At 34.0% G+C, this 20,627-nt stretch overlaps 3 protein-coding genes across 3 annotated transcripts; all 3 read right to left on the bottom strand.

Annotated features, from left to right (window-relative positions):
* Positions 1–65: 65 nt before the first annotated feature.
* Positions 66–19,845, bottom strand: LOC122616537 (peptidoglycan-recognition protein LC). The gene is made up of 8 exons (XM_043792022.1): positions 19,698–19,845; positions 16,586–17,543; positions 14,596–14,823; positions 11,377–11,908; positions 1,665–1,933; positions 1,444–1,595; positions 561–945; positions 66–500 (listed from the first exon to the last, which is right to left on the bottom strand). Exons 2-8 carry the CDS (start codon positions 17,385–17,387, stop codon positions 70–72), a joined length of 2,799 nt encoding a protein of 932 aa, XP_043647957.1. The 5' UTR covers positions 17,388–17,543; positions 19,698–19,845; the 3' UTR covers positions 66–69.
* Positions 12,222–12,943, bottom strand: LOC122617712 (peptidoglycan-recognition protein LF-like). The gene is made up of 2 exons (XM_043793669.1): positions 12,789–12,943; positions 12,222–12,721 (listed from the first exon to the last, which is right to left on the bottom strand). Exons 1-2 carry the CDS (start codon positions 12,876–12,878, stop codon positions 12,311–12,313), a joined length of 501 nt encoding a protein of 166 aa, XP_043649604.1. The 5' UTR covers positions 12,879–12,943; the 3' UTR covers positions 12,222–12,310.
* On the bottom strand, positions 13,336–13,785 carry LOC122617713 (peptidoglycan-recognition protein SC1a/b-like). Its single transcript, XM_043793670.1, has one exon. The coding sequence runs from the start codon at positions 13,687–13,689 to the stop codon at positions 13,351–13,353; it is 339 nt and encodes a 112-aa protein (XP_043649605.1). The 5' UTR covers positions 13,690–13,785; the 3' UTR covers positions 13,336–13,350.
* Positions 19,846–20,627: the final 782 nt, after the last annotated feature.

Below are 20,627 nucleotides of genomic sequence, written 5' to 3'. Positions count from 1 at the left end.
ATATCACTTTGAAAAATGGCACAGGAATGGCACTGATAAAGCTTCATTCCCCTTGCTTTCAGTTTTCTATTACTTTTCTGAATCGTCAATAAGACTATAGTTCTTGCTTATATGGCCCAGTTTGATGCCATGTTTAATTAGTTCTAAGGCTATCTTTTTATTGCTACTTGAAGGACCAACAAAGGCCACGACTAGTTCATCTCCATTCTTTGGAGGTTCACAGCTGTGATCCCAGCCTCTGGCCTCGTAGATGTTTTCGTCCCCAGCCGCCACGAAATTATAGTTAATGTCCTTATATCCATTGCTGTCAATATGCCAGTTTTGCAAGAGGCGCACACGAAGAGTGCACTCGGCTTGAGTGGAACACGATGGAGTGTTGGTGGCCACAAATCTTACGCTCTCAATTGGAAGCTTCAAAGGAGTAAGTGGCCCTATAGGTGGCTGGGCCAACCAATAAGGTCGGGTAACGAGCTTCAAAGTCTCATTGCTTAGCAGTCGCACTGTAAATAAATTTTGAAAGTAAATAACTTTTCATACTTTCAATTCTTCAACTGCATTACATGATGTTGCATCCTGCGTGAATCGAGGCCAGTTCTGCATCAGCTCGTAAAGCTTCTGACCAGGACTTTCGGTGGGACTAAGTTGACGATGGGCATATATATGGTAATCTGGCTGCAATCTATGAAGACGTACGCCCTCGTCCATCAGTCGCATGGCTGCTTCGATTTGTCGTGCTGGCGGCTCCATATTCACAAAGGTTCCGATAAAGGCTATGCTCACGGAGATGGCACCGTATCCCTTCACATGCTGACCCTGGATGTGCCAGCCGCGTCCCACGTAGATTTCACCATCGCCGCCCACCAAAAAGTTATAGCCGATGTCGACCCAACCCATAGATTTCATATGGAACGCCTGAATGATCTTCATGCGGTATATGCAAACATCCTGGAACGAAATAGAGAAAATAGATTTAAGATGTATGCATAAGTAAACACTTGTAAGTAACTTTAAATGCTTCAAGCCCTAAGTTGACAAATATATGCAAAAACTCTTGGCAAAAGTTTAATTAGCTTAAAATATTGCTGAAGAAAGGGGGTTTTTTCCGAAAATTATGTATGTACGTCGCCAAGCGGGGGTTTTTTTTATGGCAAGCTGTTGAATTATAATGTCGGTGTTAATATATGGTTTTCTATTAAAAGTTTTGGTTAAATATTTATTTACATTTTTTTTAGCATTTTCTAAATATAACTGGCCTAATGTTTTAGTCGGTTGCAGTTATGAAGCTTAAAATATTTTATTGTTAAGCCTGTCAGTAAATCATAAGTAATTAACTCAGTAAGCTAAGTAAAGCAAACTGGTTTCAAGTAGCTTCCAAAGCAATTATGGAGCACTCTCGAGATACACCCATTAACAATTTAAAAACTTTCCCATAGTAAGACTTACCTCCTGATCGCATCCTTCGGTTGCCGTGTGGTGTATGATCACATTGGAGACGGGAAGCTTGAGGTGCGGGTACTTCCCACTGGGTGGTTCCCCCTGCCATTCGCTGCGATCGAGTATGTGTAGGCCCTTGTTTGGCGAACTTGTTGAGTGGGCTAAACCAGGTTAACAATTGAATTGGCTATTAAGTTGTATACGATCTTCGATCCATTTAGCTGACTCACACATCATCCACGTGAAATAGCCAGCTGCTAAAGCCACAACCATGAGCAGCACTACACAGAGATAGAGAAGCTCCAAGCGAAATCTTTTCGCGTTAATTGTCGGTTCTTCTGGGAGAGTAACTGCCGCTGTTTTCGGCATCTTGTGATGATTTGATGAAACCGCACTACCCACAACCGAGATCGATCTTCGCAAGACGAACGTCCGATGCCAACTGAACTGAGGCGAACCCGATCGCGCAAGTCCGGTTATTGTTGATTTCTGTTGACGGCTCCCAAAAAAATCCCCGACATTTCAGATCGCAAAGCGACTGCGCAGTTCATAAGCTTGTTGATAAGACATATTTATACCTATAAATAAGTGTATAACTAAGAAAGCTTTCGAAGCTTAAAATAGGGTGCTATTTTCGCAACAGGGTGCGTGATCTCTAAACGCCGCCCACTTGAGGTTAGAGAGAGATATTTGATGGTAGCGAGCAGTGCAAGAATTGGGAATCCCCTTTTCTCAAGGGGCGTATACTTACTTTAAGCACTTTTAAAAGCAGCTCATCATTGGATCGAAGTTATGTTGTCGTCCCGTTTCGTGGTATGAATGACCGACTACAGTTAACGGCTACGGTTTGATTAACTGACCTAAAAAGAGTTCTTCACGAGTATTGTTTTTCTTTTTTTTTGTCATAAGTAGAAAGTAGATAGATCGTGATTAGTAAAAAGAAGATGCATTTAATCTAAATCTAAGAACATATGGCAACCTCTTTAACCTCCTTAAAACTGACCACCAAAAAAACGAACTCCCTAATAATTTAACTCTTACAAAAATTATAAAATTACCTCCGGACAAATAACCACTGACAAGAAAATCCGCGGAAGATATGAACTTATCCCCAGATGAACTAATAAATAAAAACGCCTCACAAACAAAACACAGGTTAAAATGTACAGATATAAAACAAATGTTAACTGACCTGTGGATAAAACAACCTCCAGCCAAACTGACCTCCAAATAACAAAACACCAAGATAATAAAAACCTCAGTCAAAACAAGCCCAGACAAAGTAAGCTTCGGATAAATTAGCCCCCAGATAAACTTACTGGCAGATAAACTACCCTCCAGATAAACTAAGCTCCAGATAAACTAGCGGCAAAAAAATTACCCTCCAGAATTGATTTTCTTTTTTTTTGCGATTTAAATATTAGTATTTTGATCAAAACATTCGAAATATTGGTCCAAATATAGAATGTCATATCTCGTTGAAATCGTAATTAAATTTCCAATCAAACTGTGTTTACCAAAAAAAATACTTTTTTTTTCAAATTTTTTCCAATTTTAGATGATGATTTTTGGATTTTGGCCGAAAATTGATTTTCTGTTTTTTTGCGATTTAAATATCAGTATTTTTATCATAACATTCGAAATATTGGTCCAATTGTGGAATGTCATATCTCGTTGAAATCGTAATTAAATTTCCAATCAAACTGTGTTTACCAAAAAAAATTTATTTGTTTTTCAAATTTTTTCCAATTTTAGATGATGATTTTTGGATTTTGGCCGAAAATTGATTTTCTGTTTTTTAGCGATTTAAATATCAGTATTTTTATCATAACATTCGAAATATTGGTCCAATTGTGGAATGTTATATCTCGTTGAAATCGTAATTAAATTTCCAATCAAACTGTGTTTACCAAAAAAAATGTATTTTTTTTTTCAAATTTTTTCCAATTTTAGAAGATGATTTTTGGATTTTGGCCGAAAATTGATTTTCTGTTTTTTTGCGATTTAGATATCAGTATTTTTATCATAACATTCGAAATATTGGTCCAATTGTGGAATGTCATATCTCGTTGAAATCGTAATTAAATTTCCAATAAAACTGTGTTTACCAAAAAAAATTTATTTGTTTTTCAAATTTTTTCCAATTTTAGATGATGATTTTTGGATTTTGGCCGAAAATTGATTTTCTGTTTTTTAGCGATTTAAATATCAGTATTTTTATCATAACATTCAAAATATTGGTCCAATTGTGGAATGTTATATCTCGTTGAAATCGTAATTAAATTTCCAATCAAACTGTGTTTACCAAAAAAAATGTATTTTTTTTTTCAAATTTTTTCCAATTTTAGATGATGATTTTTGGATTTTGGCCGAAAATTGATTTTCTGTTTTTTTGCGATTTAAATATCAGTATTTTTATCATAAGATTCGAAATATTGGTCCAATTGTGGAATGTCATATCTCGTTGAAATTGTAATTAAATTTTTAATCAAACTGTGTTTACCAAAAAAAAGTATTTTTTTTTTAATTTTTTTCCAATTTTTGATAATGATTTTTAGATTTTGGCCGAAAATTGATTTTCTGTTTTTTTGCGATTTAAATATCAGTATTTTTATCATAACATTCGAAATATTGGTCCAATTGTGGAATGTCATATCTCGTTGAAATCGTAATTAAATTTCCAATCAAACTGTGTTTACCAAAAAAAATTTATTTGTTTTTCAAATTTTTTCCAATTTTAGATGATGATTTTTGGATTTTGGCCGAAAATTGATTTTCTGTTTTTTAGCGATTTAAATATCAGTATTTTTATCATAACATTCGAAATATTGGTCCAATTGTGGAATGTTATATCTCGTTGAAATCGTAATTAAATTTCCAATCAAACTGTGTTTACCAAAAAAAATGTATTTTTTTTTTCAAATTTTTTCCAATTTTAGATGATGATTTTTGGATTTTGGCCGAAAATTGATTTTCTGTTTTTTTGCGATTTAGATATCAGTATTTTTATCATAACATTCGAAATATTGGTCCAATTGTGGAATGTCATATCTCGTTGAAATCGTAATTAAATTTCCAATAAAACTGTGTTTACCAAAAAAAATTTATTTGTTTTTCAAATTTTTTCCAATTTTAGATGATGATTTTTGGATTTTGGCCGAAAATTGATTTTCTGTTTTTTAGCGATTTAAATATCAGTATTTTTATCATAACATTCAAAATATTGGTCCAATTGTGGAATGTTATATCTCGTTGAAATCGTAATTAAATTTCCAATCAAACTGTGTTTACCAAAAAAAATGTATTTTTTTTTTCAAATTTTTTCCAATTTTAGATGATGATTTTTGGATTTTGGCCGAAAATTGATTTTCTGTTTTTTTGCGATTTAAATATCAGTATTTTTATCATAAGATTCGAAATATTGGTCCAATTGTGGAATGTCATATCTCGTTGAAATTGTAATTAAATTTTTAATCAAACTGTGTTTACCAAAAAAAAGTATTTTTTTTTTAATTTTTTTCCAATTTTTGATAATGATTTTTAGATTTTGGCCGAAAATTGATTTTCTGTTTTTTTGCGATTTAAATATCAGTATTTTTATCATAACATTCGAAATATTGGTCCAATTGTGGAATGTCATATCTCGTTGAAATCGTAATTAAATTTCCAATCAAACTGTGTTTACCAAAAAAAATTTATTTGTTTTTCAAATTTTTTCCAATTTTAGATGATGATTTTTGGATTTTGGCCGAAAATTGATTTTCTGTTTTTTAGCGATTTAAATATCAGTATTTTTATCATAACATTCGAAATATTGGTCCAATTGTGGAATGTTATATCTCGTTGAAATCGTAATTAAATTTCCAATCAAACTGTGTTTACCAAAAAAAATGTATTTTTTTTTTCAAATTTTTTCCAATTTTAGATGATGATTTTTGGATTTTGGCCGAAAATTGATTTTCTGTTTTTTTGCGATTTAGATATCAGTATTTTTATCATAACATTCGAAATATTGGTCCAATTGTGGAATGTCATATCTCGTTGAAATCGTAATTAAATTTCCAATAAAACTGTGTTTACCAAAAAAAATTTATTTGTTTTTCAAATTTTTTCCAATTTTAGATGATGATTTTTGGATTTTGGCCGAAAATTGATTTTCTGTTTTTTAGCGATTTAAATATCAGTATTTTTATCATAACATTCAAAATATTGGTCCAATTGTGGAATGTTATATCTCGTTGAAATCGTAATTAAATTTCCAATCAAACTGTGTTTACCAAAAAAAATGTATTTTTTTTTTCAAATTTTTTCCAATTTTAGATGATGATTTTTGGATTTTGGCCGAAAATTGATTTTCTGTTTTTTAGCGATTTAAATATCAGTATTTTTATCATAACATTCGAAATATTGGTCCAATTGTGGAATGTTATATCTCGTTGAAATCGTAATTAAATTTCCAATCAAACTGTGTTTACCAAAAAAAATGTATTTTTTTTTCAAATTTTTTCCAATTTTAGAAGATGATTTTTGGATTTTGGCCGAAAATTGATTTTCTGTTTTTTTGCGATTTAGATATCAGTATTTTTATCATAACATTCGAAATATTGGTCCAATTGTGGAATGTCATATCTCGTTGAAATCGTAATTAAATTTCCAATAAAACTGTGTTTACCAAAAAAAATTTATTTGTTTTTCAAATTTTTTCCAATTTTAGATGATGATTTTTGGATTTTGGCCGAAAATTGATTTTCTGTTTTTTAGCGATTTAAATATCAGTATTTTTATCATAACATTCAAAATATTGGTCCAATTGTGGAATGTTATATCTCGTTGAAATCGTAATTAAATTTCCAATCAAACTGTGTTTACCAAAAAAAATGTATTTTTTTTTTCAAATTTTTTCCAATTTTAGATGATGATTTTTGGATTTTGGCCGAAAATTGATTTTCTGTTTTTTTGCGATTTAGATATCAGTATTTTTATCATAACATTCGAAATATTGGTACAATTGTGGAATGTCATATCTCGTTGAAATCGTAATTAAATTTCCAATAAAACTGTGTTTACCAAAAAAAATTTATTTGTTTTTCAAATTTTTTCCAATTTTAGATGATGATTTTTGGATTTTGGCCGAAAATTGATTTTCTGTTTTTTAGCGATTTAAATATCAGTATTTTTATCATAACATTCAAAATATTGGTCCAATTGTGGAATGTTATATCTCGTTGAAATCGTAATTAAATTTCCAATCAAACTGTGTTTACCAAAAAAAATGTATTTTTTTTTTCAAATTTTTTCCAATTTTAGAAGATGATTTTTGGATTTTGGCCGAAAATTGATTTTCTGTTTTTTTGCGATTTAGATATCAGTATTTTTATCATAACATTCGAAATATTGGTCCAATTGTGGAATGTCATATCTCGTTGAAATCGTAATTAAATTTCCAATAAAACTGTGTTTACCAAAAAAAATTTATTTGTTTTTCAAATTTTTTCCAATTTTAGATGATGATTTTTGGATTTTGGCCGAAAATTGATTTTCTGTTTTTTAGCGATTTAAATATCAGTATTTTTATCATAACATTCAAAATATTGGTCCAATTGTGGAATGTTATATCTCGTTGAAATCGTAATTAAATTTCCAATCAAACTGTGTTTACCAAAAAAAATGTATTTTTTTTTTCAAATTTTTTCCAATTTTAGATGATGATTTTTGGATTTTGGCCGAAAATTGATTTTCTGTTTTTTTGCGATTTAAATATCAGTATTTTTATCATAAGATTCGAAATATTGGTCCAATTGTGGAATGTCATATCTCGTTGAAATTGTAATTAAATTTTTAATCAAACTGTGTTTACCAAAAAAAAGTATTTTTTTTTTAATTTTTTTCCAATTTTTGATAATGATTTTTAGATTTTGGCCGAAAATTGATTTTCTGTTTTTTTGCGATTTAAATATCAGTATTTTTATCATAACATTCGAAATATTGGTCCAATTGTGGAATGTTATATCTCGTTGAAATCGTAATTAAATTTCCAATCAAACTGTGTTTACCAAAAAAAATGTATTTTTTTTTTCAAATTTTTTCCAATTTTAGATGATGATTTTTGGATTTTGGCCGAAAATTGATTTTCTGTTTTTTTGCGATTTAGATATCAGTATTTTTATCATAACATTCGAAATATTGGTCCAATTGTGGAATGTCATATCTCGTTGAAATCGTAATTAAATTTCCAATAAAACTGTGTTTACCAAAAAAAATTTATTTGTTTTTCAAATTTTTTCCAATTTTAGATGATGATTTTTGGATTTTGGCCGAAAATTGATTTTCTGTTTTTTAGCGATTTAAATATCAGTATTTTTATCATAACATTCAAAATATTGGTCCAATTGTGGAATGTTATATCTCGTTGAAATCGTAATTAAATTTCCAATCAAACTGTGTTTACCAAAAAAAATGTATTTTTTTTTTCAAATTTTTTCCAATTTTAGATGATGATTTTTGGATTTTGGCCGAAAATTGATTTTCTGTTTTTTAGCGATTTAAATATCAGTATTTTTATCATAACATTCAAAATATTGGTCCAATTGTGGAATGTTATATCTCGTTGAAATCGTAATTAAATTTCCAATCAAACTGTGTTTACCAAAAAAAATGTATTTTTTTTTTCAAATTTTTTCCAATTTTAGAAGATGATTTTTGGATTTTGGCCGAAAATTGATTTTCTGTTTTTTTGCGATTTAGATATCAGTATTTTTATCATAACATTCGAAATATTGGTCCAATTGTGGAATGTCATATCTCGTTGAAATCGTAATTAAATTTCCAATAAAACTGTGTTTACCAAAAAAAATTTATTTGTTTTTCAAATTTTTTCCAATTTTAGATGATGAAATTTGGATTTTGGCCGAAAATTGATTTTCTGTTTTTTAGCGATTTAAATATCAGTATTTTTATCATAACATTCAAAATATTGGTCCAATTGTGGAATGTTATATCTCGTTGAAATCGTAATTAAATTTCCAATCAAACTGTGTTTACCAAAAAAAATGTATTTTTTTTTTCAAATTTTTTCCAATTTTAGATGATGATTTTTGGATTTTGGCCGAAAATTGATTTTCTGTTTTTTTGCGATTTAAATATCAGTATTTTTATCATAAGATTCGAAATATTGGTCCAATTGTGGAATGTCATATCTCGTTGAAATTGTAATTAAATTTTTAATCAAACTGTGTTTACCAAAAAAAAGTATTTTTTTTTAAATTTTTTTCCAATTTTTGATAATGATTTTTAGATTTTGGCCGAAAATTGATTTTCTGTTTTTTTGCGATTTAAATATCAGTATTTTTATCATAACATTCGAAATATTGGTCCAATTGTGGAATGTCATATCTCGTTGAAATCGTAATTAAATTTCCAATCAAACTGTGTTTACCAAAAAAAATTTATTTGTTTTTCAAATTTTTTCCAATTTTAGATGATGATTTTTGGATTTTGGCCGAAAATTGATTTTCTGTTTTTTAGCGATTTAAATATCAGTATTTTTATCATAACATTCGAAATATTGGTCCAATTGTGGAATGTTATATCTCGTTGAAATCGTAATTAAATTTCCAATCAAACTGTGTTTACCAAAAAAAATGTACTTTTTTTTCAAATTTTTTCCAATTTTAGATGATGATTTTTGGATTTTGGCCGAAAATTGATTTTCTGTTTTTTTGCGATTTAGATATCAGTATTTTTATCATAACATTCGAAATATTGGTCCAATTGTGGAATGTCATATCTCGTTGAAATCGTAATTAAATTTCCAATAAAACTGTGTTTACCAAAAAAAATTTATTTGTTTTTCAAATTTTTTCCAATTTTAGATGATGATTTTTGGATTTTGGCCGAAAATTGATTTTCTGTTTTTTAGCGATTTAAATATCAGTATTTTTATCATAACATTCAAAATATTGGTCCAATTGTGGAATGTTATATCTCGTTGAAATCGTAATTAAATTTCCAATCAAACTGTGTTTACCAAAAAAAATGTATTTTTTTTTTCAAATTTTTTCCAATTTTAGATGATTGATTTTCTGTTTTTTTGCGATTTAAATATCAGTATTTTTATCATAAGATTCGAAATATTGGTCCAATTGTGGAATGTCATATCTCGTTGAAATTGTAATTAAATTTTCAATCAAACTGTGTTTACCAAAAAAAAGTATTTTTTTTTTAATTTTTTTCCAATTTTTGATAATGATTTTTAGATTTTGGCCGAAAATTGATTTTCTGTTTTTTTGCGATTTAAATATCAGTATTTTGATCAAAACATTCGAAATATTGGTCCAAACAAGGAATGTCATATCTCGTTGAAATCGTAATTAAATTTCCAATCAAACTGTGTTTACCAAAAAAAATTTATTTTTTTTTCAAATTTTTTCCAATTTTAGATGATGATATTTGGATTTTGGCCGAAAATTGATTTTCTGTTTTTTTGCGATTTAAATATCAGTATTTTTATCATAACATTCGAAATATTGGTCCAATTGTGGAATGTCATATCTCGTTGAAATCGTAATTAAATTTCCAATCAAACTGTGTTTACCAAAAAAAATTTATTTTTTTTTCAAATTTTTTCCAATTTTAGATGATGATTTTTAGATTTTGGCCGAAAATTGATTTTCTGTTTTTTTGCGATTTAAATATCAGTATTTTTATCATAACATTCAAAATATTGGTCCAATTGTGTAATGTCATATCTCGTTGAAATCGTAATTAAATTTCCAATCAAACTGTGTTTACCAAGAAAAATGTATTTTTTTTTCAATTTTTTTCCAATTTTTGATGATGATTTTTAGATTTTGGCCGAAAATTGATTTTCTGTTTTTTTGCGATTTAAATATCAGTATTTTTATCATAACATTCGAAATATTGGTCCAATTGTGGAATGTCATATCTCGTTGAAATCGTAATTAAATTTCCAATCAAACTGTGTTTACCAAGAAAAATGTATTTTTTTTTCAAATTTTTTCCAATTTTAGATGATGATATTTGGATTTTGGCCGAAAATTGATTTTCTGTTTTTTTGCGATTTAAATATCAGTATTTTTATCATAACATTCGAAATATTGGTCCAATTGTGGAATGTCATATCTCGTTGAAATCGTAATAAAATTTCCAATTAAACTGTGTTTACCAAAAAAAATTTATTTTTTTCAAATTTTATTCCAATTTTTGGTTTTTTAAAAAAACCCGTGAACTGTCGACAAGAATATGAAGGACTATTTCAATCCACTATCTGCTGATGATGTGAGAATCGGTTAGCATCTTGACATATTGTATGCGCAAACTTCCTGAGGTATGTGCGAAATACAATTATCCTATTAAATCTATTTGAAAGTGCACAAAGGCTGTGAGAAATAATTACATTTTGGACTGGAAGTTTTGTAAAGTCCTAAGTAATGCGTTTTTTTAGCTCCCCAATGGGTACGTTTAGTTAGCCGTGTGACCTATTCTATTCACACTCTCTCCTCATCCAAAAGTAGTTTCTTATTTTTAGACTGGTATTCGCACTCTCAATGTCAAGGCATTCATTTCGGGACTTTCTACTTACTACTTATGGAACTATAGACACTCCATCAACACAACAGTTGAACGCGAGCTGAAACCAGTCAACCCAATAATAAAAATTTAAATAATCAAATATCTTCATCTCTAATATTTATTTATCGTCATTTGTTTATAACAATATTTTTCCTTTTTTTAATAAAAACTAAAAAGCGAAAGCAATGAAAAACATTCTAATAATCGGGGAAGTCCCAACTCGCAGGATTTATTCTAGCTTAATCGAATATGCCACACATTAAAGCGAGAACACCTATGATACATTATCAATACAAAAATGACTGATAGTATTAAAAAATATCGATGCGGCGCATATCTTAACCTATTCACGACCAATGAGTCCAGTTGGCAAAACTGTTGTACAGCGCATCCGCCTTAAAATCGGTAACAGTTGGTATCAATTTACTGCTCGCCGTAAATCGGTAGTCGGGTGTAATCTTGCCCAGCTTCACGCCACGTGCCAGCAGGAGACGAGTCACACTGAGTTGCTTCTCCGACGGCTGGAGCGTCTTAAAAGATCCGATATAGGCGAAGCTTAGACTCCTGGAGTCATAGAAGGAGTTGTTCATGTGGGCGCCCATTTTATTCCAGCCGCGACCCACATATACATTTCCATCGCCGCCAATCAGAAAGTTGTAGGCAATATCCGACTTCTGCAACGATTCTATGTCGTAGGACTGTAGCTGTCGAACTGGGAGCACACACTGCGCCTGGGTGTAGCAATTTTCCGAGTTTGTGGGCAAGACTATCACCAGTTTCACGGGCAGCTCCAGATCTGGAATCTCCTTCTGTGGCGGTTGTGCCAGCCATTGCTGGCGCTCCACGAACCTCAGTATTAATCCACCACCAATGTTGTCCAGATCTGTTGATTTTTCGAAAATAAATGTTGCTTTTGAGTTATATATTTTCGAGCATACATACATTTTTAGTTTTAGTTAGTAAATTTAAGCGGTTTTTTATTTAGATGTAATGAAATATTTAATAATGCTTTTCTACATGAAATTTTGTTATTGATTTATTAAAATTAGTTATTTGACAAGGCATAAACCCAATGTAACCAATATATTGTGTATGATTTGCTTTTACGAAAAAAGTGCGAATAAATTGATTTGTTTCATGAAATTTTATTTCCTTGACTCATTTTCTATAGCACGTATTAATATTAAATATACACAATATACACAAGCAATTAACAATCTTAGGATTAAAAATCTATAAATATTTGTTTAACACCTTTATTCGTTCATAATTTTATTAATTATAACTATTGAATCATATGCAGGTCGGGCCAAGTTTTCGTCAGATTGTACCAATGGTCCCAGGTCTGAATGATTCTGTAGAGCTCCTCGCCGGGCATCAATGTGCCGGTTATTTGTCGATGTCCCAGCAGTTGGTAATCTGGCTTTAGTTTCTTGAGGCGAAGACCTTGGTCGATGAGCAACTGACATGCCTCCAATGACTTTTTCGTTGGCTCCTCTCTTCGAAATTGGCCCAAAAAGCTAATACCGATGCTGTTGTTATTATTGTCCCTGGTATGAGCGCCCACGTAGTTCCAGCCACGCCCCTCGTAAATACGTCCATCCCCGCCCACAAGGAAATTATATCCCACTTGACCCCAGTTGTAGGTGTCCATGTGCCTGCTCTGGGTAACTCGAGTCCAATAGGAGCAGGACTCCTAAATTATAGTAAATTTAATAATCTTATGAAATTTGTGGAAGTTTCACATAAATATTCAAACATACCTTTGTTTCACATATCTCGGGTGGAGTCTCGGAGATTATTACCCTGGGAACCGGAAGATCAAGGGGCTCTAGTTTTCCTCTAGTAGGCATACCACCCCAGCCCTTTATACTGATCACTTCTAGTTTTCCATCCACATGGACTTCAGGATCAATCGCTGGTTCAAAAAGATCAGCTGTGTTAGTAACCCTTCGAAGATTTTCAAGGGACAGATGCAAGACCTTACCACAATTATTATCATGTTTAAAACTCAGAATTACAATCCAATATAGAATCAATTAATAAGTAAACCATACTTTAATGAGTGTGGGTGGTATTTAAATTTGTTTTTCGGTTTGCATCCTCGCCATGATCATCTTCTTAAGAGGTTATGCATACATCCGTGTATCTTTTGGTAAGAGTGGTAAATTCGTGATATTCCATTCAACTCAACCATTTAGAAACTTCAGGTTTTTTAAAATTTTGTAAGGTGTTAGGTGGGAAATGAGGTCGAAAAAAGTGAGCTTGTTCGTCATATTTCTATAGACTCCATTTACTTGTAATTTATATATAATACGTGACTTATTAGATTTCATGTGACCAGTGCTTCCACTGCTTTATGATCTTGTAGAGCTCATTTCCGGGACTCTCCGTGGCGCTCATTTGTCGATGGCCATAAAGCCGATAGTTGGGTGTCAACTTCTCAAGACGAACGCCCTCTTCCAAAAGCAGTTGGCACGCCTTTAACTGCCGTTCGTTGGGTTTCCTGATCGTGAAGGTTCCAATAAAGGATATCCCAATGGTGTCTCTATTATAACCCTTGGTGTGGGCGCCTACATAATCCCAGCCACGCCCCTCGTACACACGACCATCGCCGCCCACCAGAAAATTGTAGCCAATGTGGTCCCAGCCCAAGCTGTCCATGTGAAACGATTGGACGACATTCACCCGGGCAGAGCAGACTTCCTTCGTTGAGAAATGTGGATGTCATCGTTCGGATCGAGCGTTAGGAACGAGCAGGACATGGACTATGGAATCTACTTACCCTCGATTCGCAACCCTCAGCGGCGGTGTGCGAGATGACCACCCGATTGATGGGCAGATGTTGCAGTTCCAACTTCTTCTTGGCAGGTCTTCCGCCCCACTCATCCACTTTCAGGATCACCAAGGTGCCATCATCGACGACATCCGCTGCATTGAGAGTTTTGGAGTTAGCATGGCACAAGTGCGACCAAAACAATAGTAGTGATTACTCGCGAATTATCAGCTCTTGCATCAAGATTTGTAAAGGTTTTCCCGTTTTAAGATCTTTGATACTTTGTTATGGTTTCATAGAACAAATTTCAGATCGAAACTCTTTTCGATTTTAATTTTTAGTACTCTAATATTTATAGAAAGTTTTTCGATTTTCTTTATGACGGGTACGTTAATATATTAGATGTTTAAACTAAACAGTTTTTTTTTATTATTTTTAATAATTTAATTTAATAGTTTAAATCATACTACTACTGTTTTGTGAGATCCTTTTTAGGTGACTCACGAGGTCGATTCACTGGCATATTCCATTCAATTGAACTTTAGGCCACACTTTTGATTTATAGTTCACTTCACAACACTGACCCTGGGATAAGAAACGCGAGCAGCAAAATGGATGATGTACGCAAACACGACAACACAATGATTCATATGAGTTATGTATATACAGGATGAGATTAAGATGACTTATACACATGCTGGTTGGGTTAATGAGTTAGAATATGTTAGAGCATGATTGCCAATTCGTGTTTTTCCTTAAGTAAGGAAGCTCTTTAACGGGGAACAAAACTGTACCTATTGTTGAATTGATTGGAATATTTTGCGTATAATCGTCGTCATCATTGATCTTACTTTGGTTCACCGACTTGCCGAAGAGATTTGTGGTGGTGGCCAGTACGATTCCCAGCAGGAAGGTTAAAGTTACGAAGACCACTGTAATTGTGACGGCCTTGCGCCCAACCGTATTGGGCAAAAAGGGACAAAGGGGTGGTGGTGTTTGCGCCGGATCGTCATGTTTGGAACCTGGAAAATGGCATTTCAAGTGTGGGTAAATGGAGGGTGTTTACAAAACTTAAAAAATGAATATGTCAATGCGTTCTAATAGTTTAAAAATAAAATCTATTGTTTTGTGATAGACTAAGACTCAGATAAAATCAAGTCTAGAATCAAGTCCAACCTCTATTGTTAATGTTTAATATATTCGTTGAAATGAAAGAAAGAAATATTGGTTTAAGAAGGACTAGATGAATAAATTAACTTTCTATTTAGCTTCCAAAAAAAGGTAAAATCAAAGATTAACTCGTTTTAAATGCATTATTTCCTCTTACGCTTCACTAGTCCCTGTTCTAGGATTTCCAATCGTTTTTCGTGCTCCCGCAGCGACTTTTCCAACCACTTGCTCATTTGTGCTCCAGTTTGCACCCCGCCCAGACAGTTGTCACAATTCCACCTTAAATTGGGCACCATATCTAGCACTTTCAACTGATCTTCAGACAATTCCGTGCATTTGCGATGACAGGACCGACCACAAAAGCCATTATCACACTCGATACGACTGCAATTATCCGCGATTATCCCGTGACACTTTAGGCAAATTTCAAGCGTGCTTTTCGACATTCTCCGATCGCTTTAAATGAACAACTGAAGCCGATCGGTGGGTACTTTTCCAGATCCGTGCGTATATGCAGGAATTGTTCTTGTTTTTTCACTTTCTCATTTAGAAGTATATATTTACACATTGCAAAAAAACCCCCCCACTTCACATGGGAATTTTTTGCGAGTTGCAGGGGAAGCACCTGCCTATATAAAAACAACACGTAACTGCAGCTGATTAAATTTTCACTCAATCCCCTTGTTGTATTTTGATTGGATATATTTTGAGTTCTGGTTGGCGATTTAATTATGGTAATTGTGAAAACCATTCAAGTAAACAGTTGCAGCTGCTGTGTTTTTGTTTTGCGTATTTATCGAAAAAGTTTTCACCGATTTGATTTATGAGCTGCGGGGCCTTGAAGCGGCAGAGATACATTTTCTTTTCGTGAATGAAATTTTACTGGTTTTGTGCACAGATTGTAGTCAGAAAACAGGGAGATAAAAAACAAGTTCTAGAACTAATAAAAAATGTATTCAATTTTAAAAACACCCAACGCTTTGGGCGTTATAACATTTTCTCCCATGAATAAAAAGCCGCACCTTCATTTTATGCGAGACAAATTTTGGGTTCGTGATTTTCATAAATATTTTCGATTTTTTTAGCTAAGATATTTTTTTACGTTTTGAAGTTTTGGCGACTTTTTACAACATTTTCCTAAATGAGTTCTGTAGCCTTGCGCAATTAAATGCATTTAATTTGTTTTTATAGTAAAATGTTGTATTTGTTTTAAGCGAATTCAATGAATGTGGGTGCTTTGTGGGCCATCTGCTAATCTACCATTCGCAACACGGTCGTTAGACCAGGCCAATTGGGTTGGGTAAACAAATCGCCACACGCGCTCAGTTCGGCCCATTAAAAGCAAACAAAACCGAGGCAAGGTGAAGACAGCACAGGAATGTAAGCAAAGGCAGCAGGAAATAGCAGCGATAGTATATATTTTAAGGATATATATTCCAGAAAAGATATACTTTAGATGTGATTTGCTTGCCAACATATGTATAAGGAGAATTTAATAAGGTGGGTAGAAATGTAAAATTTAAATTCTTAGTATTATATTCCTATTATTATTTCACATCCCATCTCTCAGCTTCTAATAAACAATGTATGGAATCAGTTTATAGATTGTCTTACCCGGCGCACTTCCATTCGTGGTGGCTGCACCATTAAAGGCGGGGTTATCCTGTCCACCGGCTGGTCCCTCGCCCGGTTTCCACTTGTCCCGGTTGTCGATGAGAAACTGCTGTATCGTCACGGGTCCCTCGTAGAAGTGCTTATCACCGAAGGTCACATCCGTGGAGTTGGTCAGGGCGATGCTCCCAATGCCCTGGGTGGCACCTCCCGCCGCCGGGGTGGGCGTGGCCAGGGCCAGACTTCCGTTCAGTATTTGCTTGGCCACAACGCCAGCTTCCAGGGGATTGGGGGGCGGGGCTGCCGCCTCAGCTGGCGCCACATGACGACTGACCACCGTTAGACCCTGGTTGAGGTCGCGCAGGTGGGAACTGTTGGGCGGGTAGGTGACCTGGTGACCCAGCTTCTGGACGGTATAATCCTCCGCTTCGGCCTCCGAATCACTAGCAATACTACTGGAATCGATGGCATTATCATCGATGGACACAACGGAAATGGTGGTGCTCCGTATGGAAACCGCCGGCGAAGATGTCGTTCCAGCATTTTCGCTTGTTATATGGACAGTGTGCTCAACGCTGATACGCTTGGGTTCCGTTTTCTCTTCCGACTTTGATTGGGACTGCCCTTTGTCCGTCCCCCGATCGTTGGTCTCCGTCTCCGGGCGAAATGTCGCCGCATTATCGTTCAGTATGACACCCGAGTCGGTGGACGAAGTGCTGCAGTTTTTTGGGCCAGACAACGGATCGGTTACTCTACGTTTCGCATTGGGACATTGGCTCATTTCCGTTTCATTGCTGAAATGCATGTCGAACTATCGCAACAGTCACGTAACCAGATTGATATTTTCTCCGGATCTCTGAGCCTCGCTATGTGTTGGCCTTCCTATTTAGCAGATTGGGTGGTACATTATGGCAGATCTGCTGACTGGGAACAGCTCTCAGCAAACATCACATCATAGCATCTGCAAATAAGTGTAGGTTGTGTTTTGTTCCCGGTTAACTCGATGATAACAAGCAAGTCAAATGTTATATTTCGAAGAAATTCTTTGTTTGAATTGGGCTAAAGTAGGTTTAACTTTGGGGAAGCTTTATGGTAGTATACCTAAATTGTTGTATTTTTGATACACGAGCCAAAACATTCAATTCCCTTGTGTATGCTTGCGTTTGAAACTTTGATTAAAATATACATATATTTTTTGTTACTAATGTCCAACAATGTAGCGCTGATAAAAATATATTATTTAACAAACTTCAATTCTTTATGCTTATTAATTTGATTGCTTTGATTGATAAGAACTGTTAGGAAATTCATACACGAACACGGTTTCATTATCCTGAATAATCAGCAGCTAACTCACAAACATCAGAACCGAAAATCTTTTGCGGCTTTAAATGCAGTGATTCTCTTCAAGGAAGCGATCACTTTTCCATCACCATCGACATTTTTTTCAACGATTTGTTACATGCAATGCGGGTTGGGACAAATTTGAACAACTGACTGACACCATAATTAAATCAATTCCCATACAAATCAAGAAACAAACAAAACAAAACCTCTAACAATCCACCAAAAGGTCCCTTGGTGGAAAAAAAAGCTTTAGAGTCCTAGGAAAGATAAAAAGAATAACGTGCGGATCTTTAATGATAACATGTCTACGAGCAATTTAATAAAATACAACGATCAATGTAGAAGAGAAAGAAAGTCCTGTAAATCCATGAGTATCTTGAAATTCTCCACAATCAAAGTCGGAAGAAATTTGGCGTAATATAAGACAACAAGACATAAGCCTCATTGAACTTGCAATAGCTCTACCCCATCACTTGTATCATTGATTTGATTGCTTTAAGCATAATTGTATTTTAATATTTAAGTATTTGCGTTAAGTATTAGAACGTTCTATTTGCCAGTTTCATTGTGATTTATACGTATAATCAACGCTTTTAGTTCATGTGTACACGATTCTTGATAAGCTCGATTGCCAAGAGAGTTTTTAAAACGCGACTAAAAACCTTTGAAGTTTGTTTAATTAAGATATGAGGGTATTGAATAGAGCTCGACTGTATGCATTCAGTTTACTTATATTGTGTAGCCCTCAATTCGATTCAGATAAATAGTTGGTCAGTAAGCTAGCACAAATGGAAGGTTTATGCAAATTAGCTATAATCATTGACGTAGCTTGTGAACTTAAGTGGATTCCGAGAAACACAAAACACACTGGCTAGTAATAGTTGGTACTCATACATATGCATGCAGAAGGGTATGCTTATTTTTGGATATTCGAAAGCCGCGAGTGACGTCTTTAAATGGCTAAGAGATCATTATGGGCATATGCTGTGACGTCTTGAGGGAAGATACATGTACATATTATACAAGGTTCCTGCGGAGGTGTGCCAACTTCAAGACAGTAACTCTCTTTTATAGAACTTTTTATAGAATTCCGCGAATTCTGATAAACCCGAAAGATGCGAAAGGGTGCATGGAACGTACCGCAACGGCTCTATATGTGGTAGAATCGCTGTACTAGAGAGTTGGCACAGAGCACGCTTTTGAGATAACACGAAATGGAATACACTGAGTAACAACAACGACAACGACAACGACAACGGCTACAAATGAGGAACGGAATGGCACTTTGAGCACTTTACTGAGCGCACCAATACACGTGCACTGGAGCGGCGGCCATTGTCACTAATACCCATACACGCGCACAGATCATCACAATATGGGTGCTCTTTGTTTTGGCCTGGAGTATCGATAATAATTAACAACTCTGGTGTTTTACGTGTTTTCAAAATTATCATTAAATGCGGCCTATGTGCAAATTAATTGACTTTCGATCGATGTTTTGATGGCATGTTTCTCTGCCACGAAATCTTGCACTTCCTTTCGCCTTTCGAAAGACTAATAATTAACACTCCTGGTAAATGAAACGATTTGAGAACCGAACTAGTTTGCACTTAAATACCAATGTAATTGGTCAATTTAACACATTTCTGGCTGCTCACATCATATAATACTCGATTATTTGGAGCTGAGCAATATTTCATATAAACACTCTTCTTTATATTATATATGAATAATTTGCTATATACACATTTAGCATATCTTTACGCACTTTTAGTCGCCGACGAAACCGATGCAGCTCGTAAATATTTGAGCGTCTATACTATATGCGATATATGTGCAAAGCTGGTAGTCGAACTTTTTATACAATTTAAACTGTTTCGCGCCAATTCCGAATCGCTGAGCAGCGGCGCGTTCGAGTGACTCTGATCAACTGAGCGGCGATCAAATCGCAGCGGCCTGAAAAGCTGGAGCGTCTGATACGGCGGCAGCGTGTGGGAATTGGATGTGGAAGTGGAGGTGCGAGTGCGAGGGAGAGGGAGAGCAGACCGCTGAGAAAGAAGCAGAGAGAGATGGGGAGTGAGCGGTCGCCCTTTTGTTGTTGTTATTTAACCAAAGTTGTTTAATTTGAGTGCGATTTTCAGACAGTCCACCTTGTTAACAATTTGCATTTTAATAAGAGATTTTTTTAAAATATTCTCTGAGTGCAACTAGAAAACTTTGTACCAAGAAACTGCCAAGCAGTTCAAATAAATTAAAAAGATATGTGGTTTTCAGTTTAAATAATAATGAAAAGGCACTTTTTAATCTCTTCCTAGACGAGCGGAAACTTATAAAATATGTGAACTATATTTGCAATATTATACATTTTTCTGGTTAAAAGCCTATATTTAATAACTTGTGCTACCAACTAGTGGTACAACTTTTTATCAATTGAAACTGGTTTGAGTGACAGGCGAGTAATCCTCAGAAACGGTAAGAATTCCGAAAACTGCATCTTGGGAGCTGCATGTTTCGGTTTTTCCAAACGTCATCAAGTGGCGGAACCTGTTCCCGATTTCGGGTTTTTTTTTATAACTTCCAGATATTAGTCAAATTTATAATCATACCTCTAGCTACTCCCCGTGGCTCGAAAATGGGCTCTCTTCTCAGTTCTCAGTTCCCAGTTCTCAGTTCTCAGTTTTCAGTTCTAAGTTCTCAG

Source organism: Drosophila teissieri, chromosome 3L (genome assembly GCF_016746235.2).
Source record: "Drosophila teissieri strain GT53w chromosome 3L, Prin_Dtei_1.1, whole genome shotgun sequence".
In the NCBI taxonomy this organism is placed as follows: domain Eukaryota; kingdom Metazoa; phylum Arthropoda; class Insecta; order Diptera; family Drosophilidae; genus Drosophila; species Drosophila teissieri.
The sequence above is the reverse complement of the archived record's forward strand: the minus strand, read 5'-3'. Positions and strand labels throughout refer to the sequence as shown.

Coding starts and splice junctions, on each gene's coding strand:
- LOC122617712 (XM_043793669.1), bottom strand. CDS start 12,878: ATGCCTACTAGAGGAAAACTAGAGCCCCTTGATCTTCCGGTTCCCAGG. Junction 12,722..12,788: donor CCGAGATATGTGAAACAAAG/GTATGTTTGAAT, acceptor ACTATAATTTAG/GAGTCCTGCTCCTATTGGAC.
- LOC122617713 (XM_043793670.1), bottom strand. CDS start 13,689: ATGGACAGCTTGGGCTGGGACCACATTGGCTACAATTTTCTGGTGGGC.
- LOC122616537 (XM_043792022.1), bottom strand. CDS start 17,387: ATGCATTTCAGCAATGAAACGGAAATGAGCCAATGTCCCAATGCGAAA. Junction 11,909..14,595: donor TCCAATCAATTCAACAATAG/GTACAGTTTTGT, acceptor AAAAATCAACAG/ATCTGGACAACATTGGTGGT. Junction 1,934..11,376: donor GCCAACTGGACTCATTGGTC/GTGAATAGGTTA, acceptor TTTTTTTGGGAG/CCGTCAACAGAAATCAACAA.